Genomic DNA, 11,844 nt, shown 5'->3' with positions numbered 1-11,844 from the left:
GAATGTCACCTTATAAAATGGTTTACGGAAAGGCTTGTCATTTACCTTTAGAACTAGAACACAAAGCTTATCGGGCTGTTAGAGAATTAAATAAAGATCCTAAACTTGCTGGTGATAAGAGGTTGCTACAATTAAGTTCTCTAGATGAATGGAGAAGTGAAGCTTATGAAAATGCTAAACTCTTTAAAGAAAAAGTTAAAAAATGGCATGATAGAAGGATCATCAAAAGAGAGTTTAATATTGGGGATAAAGTCCTATTGTATCGGTCTCGTCTCGGATTCTTTGCAGGGAAATTACTCTCGAAATGGGAAGGACCATATGTTGTTGAGGAGGTGTATCGTTCGGGAGCAATTAAAATTAGCTCTCTCCAAGGCAATGCTACGCAAGTGGTGAATGGACAAAGACTCAAGCATTATATCTCGGGTGATTCTTATAATGTTGATGTTGATATTATTCGAGTGGAAATACCGGAGGCTTTCATCAAAGGACAAATTGACGAGTCCGCCGAACTCGACTTTGAATAGGTAACGATGCTTGGTAATGAAAAGTTCGCGATTTACTTTCCGAACATTATTTTTGTTGTTTTTGGAAAATATGAAAAATTACGAGTTCGAAACGGAGTGGAAAGGACGCACGAGGGCGTGCCACCATAGGCCGGCGCGGCCTGACCCGGGCCCGCGCCGACCTATGGTCTGGCCGCCTCGTCGCCCCTTTCCGACTCTGGTTCGATCTGGTACTTTCCGTTCGTTCTGAAAATTTTTATTATAAAATCCCCCGGACCCCTGGAGGTCCGTATATCATTTTCTCGACGTGTTTTGTTTCGAGCTGTTTCTGCCAGAATCTGTTTTCGGTCTAGAAGCACCATGGCCTCCAACAACAAGGGCAAGGGGCTTTCGGAGGAAGAAGTGAAGAGGGTGCCATCAAGACAAGAGCAGCAAGCTGTTGGGAGCAAGCAAATCTTGGTGGGATCTGTTGACACTCGACGTTCTTTTTCTCATAACTTGCGGGGACCTTTACCACCCGCTCTTAGCCTCGACTCCTTCCTCGTGTTGGAAGAAGCTCTACGAACTACCGATGAATTTTGTGATCAATATCGGGCTCTAAGAAGAGAAGTGGAGATACTCCGGGAGGAGAATTGTCGCCTCCGAAGAATGCTGGAATACCATTCGATTCACATCACAAGGTCATCACCGCCAACTTCAGATAACAATGAATCTCTTCGAGTCTTAGTGCAGAATTGCCAAGCTGAGAAATTGAAGTTGAAGGAGTTTTGTAAGAAGCGCATGAGGGATTCATCACCACCATCACCAAAGGAGTAATCCATCATCGGTATTGGCATCCCCTTGGTTTGTTCCAAGCTTGGGGGAGTGCCGCGGTATCACATTATCACTACCTTTTACTTTTTACTATCAAGTTGTGTCATATCATGAGTAGGGAAGTTATCGTATAAGATGGGTTGCAGTGTGGAAGTATCTCTCCTTTAGTTTGTCTATGTATCCCTTGGTGTGAGTTATCGTTATGGAATATTAATGAGAAGTCTTATCATTTACATATTGCACACCTTATTTTAGTTTGCAATTTCTACTATATGATTGATCTTGATTTTAGTATTGGTAACACTTTGGGAGCATTGAGTAAATCTATTTGGTTTTGGCAAACTTAGCAATGGTCAATAGCAACAACACTTTGAGTTTAAAAAGAATAGAGGAAACAAATGTAGAAGATATTATTATCTTTCTTATCGGTTCTTAGCTTAGTATTCTAAAAGTTAAAACTGTTTGTGCTTACAAGTAAGATGCATGATTGTTTCTATCACATGTATATTTGTTTGTTTCCCTCAACTCTTATGCTTGCTAATTAACCTTGCTAGCCAAAGACCTGTGCTTGAGAGGGAATACTTCTCGTGCATCCAAACTTGAACCCAAACCTATGCCATTTGTGTCCACCATACCTACCTACTGCATGGTATTGTCTCGCCATTCCAAGTAAATACTTCATGTGCTACCTTTAAACAATTCAAAACTTATTACTTCTTATTTGTGTCAATGTTTTATAGCTCATGAGGAAGTATGTGGTGTTTTATCTTTCGGTCTTGTTAGGCAGCCTCCACTAAAGGACTAGTGGCTTCATCCACTTATCCTATAATTTTGCAATAAGAGGCGGCAACGGGGTTCCCAGCCCCAATTAATCAACTTTCATTAATAATTCTCTTCACATGTTTTGCCCTGATTCATCAGTAAGCAACTTAATTTTGCAATAGACACTCCTCCATGGTATGAGATTGTTGGAAGGCACCCGAGGATTCGGTTAGCCATGGCTTGTGTAAGCAAAGGTTGGGGGGAGTGTCATCCTTAAAATAAACTAAAGTACATGTGTAAACAAAAGAGAAGAGGGATGATCTACCTTGCTGGTAGAGGTAACGTCCTTCATGGGAGCCGCTCTTTGGGGGTTTGTTTGGCAAGGGGGTTAGAGTACCCGCTACCAGTCGTTGACAACGACAAACACCTCTCAAAACTTTACTTTTATTCTCTTTATATGATTTCAAAACTGAAAAAGCTCTAGCACATGATTTAATCTCTGCTTCCCTCTGCGAAGGGCTCTGTCTTTTACTTTATGTTGAGTCAGTAAACCTATTTCCCTCCATCTCAAGCAAGCATTTTAGTTGTTGTGATTAAACTATTATATTGTGATTTGCTTCATCATGTCTTTACTCTTTCTTATTTAGTACAAGTTTTACCTAAATGAATATAGCTTTGAAAGTCATCAATGATTAATATGATTGAGTATGCAAGTTTACCATAAGTTTTAATATGAGAGCGCTGCTCAATAGATAAGTATAATCTGTTAACTTGTTCTCGACCAAGAACAAAGTTTGCCATCACCAATTATGATTTGTTATGCACCTTTATTTGTGATTACCTTATACTTGTTTCAAGTTGAGTTATATGAGGAAGTTGTTTACTATAATGTCTTGTGTGAGTGAATATGATGCTTCTCGTCCGTATTTTATTTATCGACTCTTCACTCCATAAACATGTGGTCTCGTTTGCGAGTTCAGTTTCGCTTGGGGACAAGCAAAGTCTAAGCTTGGGGGGAGTTGATACGTCCAATTTGCATCACTATTTTATATCATAATTTGCTGTTATCCATTGATATATTTCATATTGGGACACAATACTTATGTTATTTCATCTATTTTGCATGTTTCATGATTATTTGGAGATCGAGCACCGGAGCCAGGATTCTGCTGGAAAAAGCACCGTCAGGATGCAATATTTCGGAAGATCAAGCTGTGGAAGGAAGTTTTACGAGAAAATCCTATTTTTCCGGATGACGGAGGAAGCCGGAAGGGGGAGCCAGCTGGACCCGGGGTGGGCCCACACCATAGGGTGGCGCGGCCCATGGCACGGCTGCGCCACCATGTGGTGTGGAGCCCCCTCGGCCTCTTTCGCCTCCTTTTCTTCGCGAAACCCTTCGTCCCGAAGACCTAAGCCACGGAGGAATCCTCACGAAGGGTTACGGCCGCCTCTCGCGGGGCGGAGAACACCAGAGAGAAAAGAGCTCTCCGGCGGGCGAGGAATCCGCGGGGAAATTCCCTCCCGGAGGGGAAATCGACGCCATCGTCACCGCCATCGAGCTGGACATCATCTCCATCACCATCATCATCATCTCCACCATCATCACCGCCATCTCCACCGCTGGACATCGTCACCGCTGTAGCAATTTGGGTTTGATCTTGATTGTTTGATAGGGGAAACTCTCCCGATACTGATTTCTACTTGTTGTTTATGCTATTGAGTGAAACCATTGAACCAAGGTCTATGTTCAGATTGTTATTCATCATCATATCACCTCCGATCATGTTCCATATGATGTCTCGTGAGTAGTTCGTTTAGTTCTTGAGGACATGGGTGAAGTCTAATTGTTAGTAGTGAACTATGGTTGAGTAATATTCAATGTTATGATATTTAAGTTGTGGTGTTATTCTTCTAGTGGTGTCGTGTGAACGTCGACTACACGACACTTCACCATTTATGGGCCTAGGGGAATGCATCCTGTACTCGTTTGCCAATTGCGGGGTTGCCGGAGTGACAGAAACCTAAACCCCCGTTGGTATATCGATGCGGGAGGGATCGCGGGATCTCGAGTTTAAGGCTGTGGTTAGATTTATCTTAATTACTTTCTTGTAGTTGCGGATGCTTGCAAGGGGTATAATCACAAGTATGTATTAGTCCTAGGAAGGGCGGTACATTAGCATAGGTTCACCCACACAACACTTATCAAAACAATGAAGATTAATCAGCTGTATGTAGCGAAAGCACTAGACTAAAATCTCGTGTGTCCTCGAGAACGTTTGGTCATTATAAGTAAACAAACCGGCTTGTCCTTTGTGCTAAAAAGGATTGGGCCACTCGCTGCAATTATTTCTCTCGCATTTTACTTACTCGTACTTTATTCATCTGTTACATCAAAACCCCACGAATACTTGTCTGTGAGCATTTACAGTGAATCCTTCATCGAAACTGTTTGTCAACACCTTCTGCTCCTCGTTGGGTTCGACACTCTTATTTATCGAAAGTACTACGATACACTCCCTATACTTGTGGGTCATCACACACCAAACCCGCGCTCCACATCTTTCCTGCAAGCCTCTTGCATCTTCGCAAACCTTCTCGTCTTCTCGGAGTTTGGATTACGGACAGTCTTCACCAATGTGGCCCAGTCAGGGTAGATGCCATCAGCAAGATAATATGGCTTGTCATATGTAGTTCCATTGATCTCATAGCTCACCCGGGGAGCTTTGCCTTGCATGAGCCGGTTGAAAACCGGTGATCGGTGCAACACATTGATGTCATTGTTGGAACCGGCCATGCCAAAGAATGAATGCCAAATCCATAAATCTTGAGATATGACAGCTTCAAGAATGACAGTTGTTCCCTCCGCATGCCCGCTGTACGCACCCTGCCATCCAAATGGACAGTTTTTCCACTGCCAGTGCATGCAATCTATGCTGCCAATCATTCCTGGGAAGCCTCTAGACTCGTTGATAGACAGGAGGCGCCTTGTATCCTCAACAGTTGGATCCCTACAGTAATACTCTCCGAACACGACAATCACGGCTCGGCAAAACCTGTACATGGCCTCAAGACAGGTGCTCTCACCCATTCGAAGATACTCATCGAATATATCCGCAGCCATTCCATATGAGAGCATGCGAATAGCCGCGGAGCATTTTTGGTACGAGGTGAAGCCTAACGCACCTGTTGCATCGCGCCTGCATTGAAAGTAGGGGTCGTAGTTTCGACCCCCGTAGAATGACCAAGAACAGGTCCCTTGACATCCCGTATCGGCGCCGGAACATTTTTTCCGGGAAGATCGGATTGGTGAGGTGGAAGTAGTCCTTGTGGAGGCGGGCCTGCCATTCCACTCGTTGCGCGGCGAGGTTTTGGAGTGCCCCTTCACGGAGCCCCGGTGTTGCGGCCCGGGTTAGAGGTGAACTCGTGGATCATGGAGGCCGCAGTAGTTGCCAATGTCTGCGTGGACTCATCGAACTCCTCGTCGGAAGAGGAGTCGACAACCTCCGCGCGGAACTTGTCCAACATCTGCCACATGTCCATTTGCGTGGGTGCAAACTGCGGATCAATGGCCGCGCACAATAGCGCCGAAAACACGAGTAGAAATGTACCGGCGCAACTGACCGAACAGGTCGTGGGCGGTGCAGAAGGGCGGCGCAAGCGGGAGCGTTTCTGCCGAAAACAGCCGGCACGTACGCGGCGGAGCATGCTCCTGCTCTCCCGCGCGGCAAGAATGGAGCCGACGCCGACTACTGCGGCGCTACGGCCGTACGGCGGCGCTAGGGGTGGGGGTGGTGCCGTCGCACTAGGGCAGGAAAGAAGGGGAACAAGAAGCAAATCGAAGCGGTCGATTTCGCTGTCCCTGACATGCGGGACCGGGTAAAAAATGGAGGACGCTCCGCGCGACCGCCGAGCGTCCGCGGAGACGCAAACCTGGCGCATATTTGGGCCAGGTTTGCGTCTCCGCGGACGGCCCGGTCACTTTGTGTCGCCCTGATACGTCTCCGACGTATCGATAATTTCTTATGTTCCATGCCACATTATTGATGATATCTACATGTTTTATGCATACTTTATGTCATATTTATGCGTTTTCCGGAACTAACCTATTGACGAGATGCCGAAGTGCCGGTTCACGTTTTCTGCTGTTTTTGGTTTCAGAAATCCTAGTAAGGAAATATTCTCGGAATTGGACGAAATCAACGCCCATGGTCCTATTTTTCCACGAAGCTTACAGAAGTCCGAAGGGGAAACGAAGTGGGGCCACGAGGTGGGGACACAGTAGGGCGGCGCGGCCCAAGCCCTGGCCGCGCCGGCCTATTGTGTGGTCCCACCAGGACCCCTCCGAGGCTGCCCTTCCGCCTACTTAAGGTCTCCGTCGCGAAAACCCTATTACGTTCGACGAAACCAGAGAAAACCTTCCAGAGCCGCCGCCATCGCGAAGCCAAGATGTGGGGGATAGGAGTCTCCGTTGCGGCACGCCGCGGGACGGGGAAGTGCCCGGAAGGCTCCTCCATCGACACCACCGCCATCTTCATCAACGCTGCTTGTCTCCCATGAGGAGGAGTAGTTCTCCATCGAGGCTAAGGGCTGTACCGGTAGCTATGTGGTTAATCTCTCTCCTATGTACTTCAATACAATAATCTCATGAGCTGCCTTACATGATTGAGATTCATATGATGATGCTTGTAATCTAGATGTCATTGTGCTAGTCAAGTGGGTTTTACTTATGTGATCTCCGGAGACTCCTTGTTCCACGTGTGTAAAGGTGACAGTGTGTGCACCGTGTGGGTCTCTTAGGCTATATTTCACAGAATACTTATTCATCGTTATGAATGGCATAGTGAAGTGCTTATTTATATCCCTTTATGATTGCAATGTGTTTTGTATCACAATTTATCCGTGTGCTACTCTAGTGATGTTATTAAAGTAGTTTATTCCTCCCGCACGGTGTAATGGTGACGAGTGTGTGCATCGTGTAGTACTTGGCGTAGGCTATGATTGTGATCTCTTGTAGATTATGAAGTTAACTATTGCTATGATAGTATTGATGTGATCTATTCCTCCTTTCGTAGTGTGAATGTGACGAGTGTGCATGCTATGTTAGTACTTGGTTTGGTTATGTTGATCCGTTATGCACTCTAAGGTTATTTAAATATGAACATTGAATATTGTGGAGCTTGTTAACTCCGGCATTGAGGGTTCGTGTAATCCTACACGATTAGTGGTGTTCATCATCCAACAAGAGAGTGTAGAGTCTAGCATCTATCTATTTATTCTGTTATGTGATCAATGTTGAGAGTGTCCACTAGTGAAAGTATGATCCCTAGGCCTTGTTCCTAAATATCGCTATCGCTGCTTGTTTATTGTTTTCTCGCATCCGTACTTCCTGCAATATTACCACCATCAATCGCACGCCGACAAGCACTTTTACGGCGCCGTTACTACTGTTCATATATATTCATACCACCTGTATTTCACTATCTCTTCGCCGAACTAGTGCACCTATTAGGTGTGTTGGGGACACAAGAGACTTCTTGCTTTGTGGTTGCAGAGTTGCATGAGAGGGATATCTTTGACCTCTTTCTCCCTGAGTTCGATAAACCTTGGGTGATCCACTTAAGGGAAACTTGCTGCTGTTCTACAAACCTCTGCTCTTGGAGGCCCAACACTGTCTACAAGAATAGAAGCACCCGTAGACATCAAGCCCCGCTGGAACAGGTCCCAGACGCATTTCCGGTCACGGCGGACGAAAACGGTCGCTCAACGTCCGTTTGCGTCGCGCCGCTGGAGATACCCTAATACTATGTTAATCTTTAGGGTGTCACCTCAGTCCTATTTATAGTGCATTTTAGTTTCAATTATACTTGAAAAGCTAAAAAATGCGCTATAAGTTTTTTTGAAGAACTTAAAAATGTGCTATAAGTTTTTAGGATCTCACTTGCACCTTATTAATCTTTACAAGGCCCATCATTTTTTTTAGAACACAAGGTCCATCTAATGAAACCCATTGACAGACATTTCAGGGTGCAAGTGGGACATTCTGCGGGAGCCCGCATATAAAACGCATGGGCCCACGACGATTAAGCAGGAATGACGCGGCGGCCTGCTAAGTACAGATGCGTTTTTGCGGCGCCGCACGGCCCGCATAGTCTTCATCTTGTGTATGCGCAAATCGAGTCAAAGCAGCGCAGTCTCGCCTGCATACCACACCCAAAATTCAGCTAATTTGACAACGGTGGGGCGAGGGAGCTCTCCCCATGCCGCCCGTGCCAGCCGCCGACGGTAATATCCGTAGATTGATTGCGGCCATTGCCGGCCTAGCCGTCTGCTGCCCGCCGCCGGCCTTGGGGCTGTTGAATCGAGGCAGGGAATCTGAGGGAGGAGGCGAGCAAACCGATCCAGGAGGAAGAGGGAGAGGGAGAGGCGGAGGAGAGAGCGGTCCTTCCGCCTGAGCCGGAGGAGGAAGGGCAGCCATGGCGGCGCTCCGGTGGCGGTGCATCCTGTGTCCTATCGTCTTAGTCGCTCTGTTCTTTTTTCAGCGAAGCCTTGGTCGCTCGTATTTTTGTTGACACGCGGGTCTGTGCGGCAACTGCGGGCCGGCCCGCAGATTCCGCTTCTTTCCTTTAACATTCCGTGGGTACCCGCATAAATACTTAGATGGGCCTAAATCGGATTACGCCACAGACGGCCCGCTCCCGCTTGCACCCTGACAGACATTGCGCACATAGGCCTCGGCCCAGGCCCAGGACTGGACTCGAGCTAACCCTCCTCTTCGAGCGGCGCCCCGCACCAGTCCACCACCATTCCGACTTCCGAGTGCGGCCGAGGGATCTCGCAAAGCTTTGGAATTGGCGCCAACCATTCCCCCCAATCCCCTCCCCAAAACTCTAGGGTTTCCTCCGCCATGGCGGGCGCCACCGCCGCCGCCCCGATGGACATCGACGCCGCCGCGCCCCCGCCCCCGGCCTTCAAGGGCAAGGGGCCGCTCCCCGCCTCCGCCGTCAAGTCCTCGCCCTGGGTCGAGAAGTACCGCCCCCAGTCCCTCGCCGACGTCGCCGCCCACCGCGACATCGTCGACACCAGTAAGTGCCCCGCTGCCCCCATTTCCTCCGGGCACCGCCTAAACTCGACTGCTCTGCTTAGTTCGGTGACTCGGCGCAGCGTTTCAGTGTTCGCGGGAGCGATTATGATCCCCTATCTAGAACATTGGTCTTGTGGTCGGCGTGTGGGTTGGTTCTACCGCATGAGACTGAGATTTGGACTTATGTCGCATGGATTCGGTGAAATAGTCACGCCCTATGGCTTTACTGATGAAATCCTGTTGCTCCATATGGTTGGGGATTTGGGCTTCTCTACTGTAGCAGCCATCCATTTTATATTTATTTGATGCTTCAGGGTAGGCTCGAGTGCTCGACACTGCTTGCTTTAGTGACTAGCAATTTGTGATGTGCATGTTTAATGCTATCTGTGATTTCGAACTGGTTTCTCGAGTGATTTCGTGTTTACTTGTTGTCACATGGCATTCCGCCCCAAAATCTAGCTATATGCAAACCGTCAGCCTGTCACTACATGTTGGGCCTGTTTAGCTGTAACATCTCATTATTACCTAGTACTAACTTGACATTTTTTTTTCTTCTACCTATAATGCATGGTTCTGTAATTTCCAGACCTTGACCCTTTGAGATAATCTAATGCTTTTTTTTTCATTGTATTTATCGTAGTTGATAGACTTACAGATGAGAACAGGCTTCCGCATCTGTTGCTCTACGGTCCACCTGGCACTGGAAAAACATCGACGATACTGGCTGTCGCGAGGAAGATTTATGGGTCACAGTATGGCAACATGATTCTGGAGCTCAATGCGTCAGACGAACGTGGGATTGGTGTTGTAAGGCAGCAGATACAGGACTTCGCTAGTGCACACAGCCTCTCTTTTGGGTATGCACTATGAGTCCTAAGATTCAGATTTACATTTTTTGCAAAAATTGTGAATAATCTTTCGTTTCTTTGTTGCGTGTGTGGGGGTGGCGGGGGTGTCCATGTCCCTGCATAGTGCCAAGCTTAATTGATATTTTGCTATTTACTATCCTTGTTCTAATGTGGAACTGCAGTTGCATGCTGAGAAAGGGATCCGTGGTTTTAAAATGAGGTTGTATCTTATTATAAGTAATCTTGTACTATGCAATCATCATTTGAACTAAATACTACTTGCCTAGAGTTGCTTATGTGCATGCGTTTCATTGTAACCACAGTTGATTCCTTAGCTGCATTTGGGGCGCGGCATAGTTGAATGAACTGTTGAAGAATGAAAGTCTATTGCAGTATCAAGCAAATATGATATTGTTTTATCACTTCTTAATAATGCTGTTAATTTATGTAGAGCGAAGCCTGCTGTTAAATTGGTCCTGTTGGATGAAGCAGATGCCATGACTAAGGATGCACAATTTGCACTGCGGAGAGGTTCTTTCTGCTGTTCATTTTTTTTTCTTTTTGACCCATATTCTATTATTATTTTCATCAAATCTATTCACTCTGCTCCTTGCAGTTATTGAGAAGTATACAAGGAGCACAAGGTTTGCACTCATATGCAATCATGTGAATAAAATCATCCCAGCACTACAATCTAGGTGCACTAGGTTTAGATTTGCCCCACTTGATGGCTCTCATGTTACTGAGCGTCTTCAACATATAATAAAGTCTGAGGGGTAAGCACTTGTTTTCTTGTAAGATTCTATTAGTATTCTAGAACTGTTGTTATGTTCCTCAGTTTCTATGATTGACTTTCTTTACTATGTCGGGACTAAGTCAGTATTTTTTGTATATGAAAGCACTTAATTTATCTTATCCTTGCAGGCTTGATGTAGATGAGGGTGGTTTGACAGCCCTGGTGCGGTTAAGTAATGGTGACATGAGGAAGGCTTTGAATATATTGCAGGTTACGTCTGAGTAATCTCAAGTACTTTACAGAACTATAAGTCTTCTGTCCTGATATCCATTTTCTTGCTAATGAGCTGATGTGCCTTTGGTTTGACACATACATTGCCTTCGTATGCACAGTCAACACACATGGCATCCCAGCAAATAACAGAAGAAGCTGTCTACCTTTGCACGGGAAACCCCATGCCTAAAGATATCGAGCAGATAGCATTTTGGTTACTGAACGAACCATTTTCATCAAGCTATAAATGTAACCATACCATTACTATCATTCATGAATTATTGTCTGAGTGTGTGTCTAATGCAATCTGTCTCCTAATCTTTTCAGATATATCTGATATGAAGATGAGAAAAGGTCTTGCCTTGATTGATATCATACGGGAGGTCACTATGTAAGTGCTCCTGCCTGCCTTTTGTTCCTTCTGAACTTCCCTATTCTCTAAATCCTTCTAATCCTCCTTTTAATTATTTCCATTAATTTCTTGCAGGTTTGTGTTCAAAATAAAAATGCCATCCGATGTACGAGTAAAGTTGATTAATGATTTGGCAGATATTGGTTTTTGTCCAGTTTTCTCCAAAATACTAAGCACCATCATCTTAATTAATAAATGAGGCAAAACTTTTGCCTCGATTTCAAATAAAAATAAAAACGGAGTGAGCATCTGGAGAGCGGCAGCGAGAGGGGTGGAGGGGACGTAGACTCGTAGACTGGGAACGATCGATTTCAGAATTTTTAATGGTTGCTAGATTTAACATAAAATTTTGATTCAAGCATCTCTGCAGCCATCGTGGGCCATCCAGGACCACCTCAGTGGGTTCACTGACATTG

At 45.8% G+C, this 11,844-nt stretch overlaps 1 protein-coding gene across 1 annotated transcript; it reads left to right on the top strand.

Annotated features, from left to right (window-relative positions):
- Positions 1-8,953: 8,953 nt before the first annotated feature.
- Positions 8,954-11,627, top strand: LOC124690786 (replication factor C subunit 3-like). The gene is made up of 8 exons (XM_047224123.1): positions 8,954-9,160; positions 9,800-10,016; positions 10,459-10,538; positions 10,624-10,783; positions 10,932-11,013; positions 11,136-11,265; positions 11,344-11,407; positions 11,504-11,627. The coding sequence occupies exons 1-8, from the start codon at positions 8,983-8,985 to the stop codon at positions 11,625-11,627; spliced, it is 1,035 nt and encodes a 344-aa protein (XP_047080079.1). The 5' UTR covers positions 8,954-8,982.
- Positions 11,628-11,844: the final 217 nt, after the last annotated feature.

Source organism: Lolium rigidum, chromosome 2 (assembly GCF_022539505.1).
Source record: "Lolium rigidum isolate FL_2022 chromosome 2, APGP_CSIRO_Lrig_0.1, whole genome shotgun sequence".
Taxonomy (NCBI): Eukaryota; Viridiplantae; Streptophyta; class Magnoliopsida; order Poales; family Poaceae; genus Lolium; species Lolium rigidum.
The sequence above is the reverse complement of the archived record's forward strand: the minus strand, read 5'-3'. Positions and strand labels throughout refer to the sequence as shown.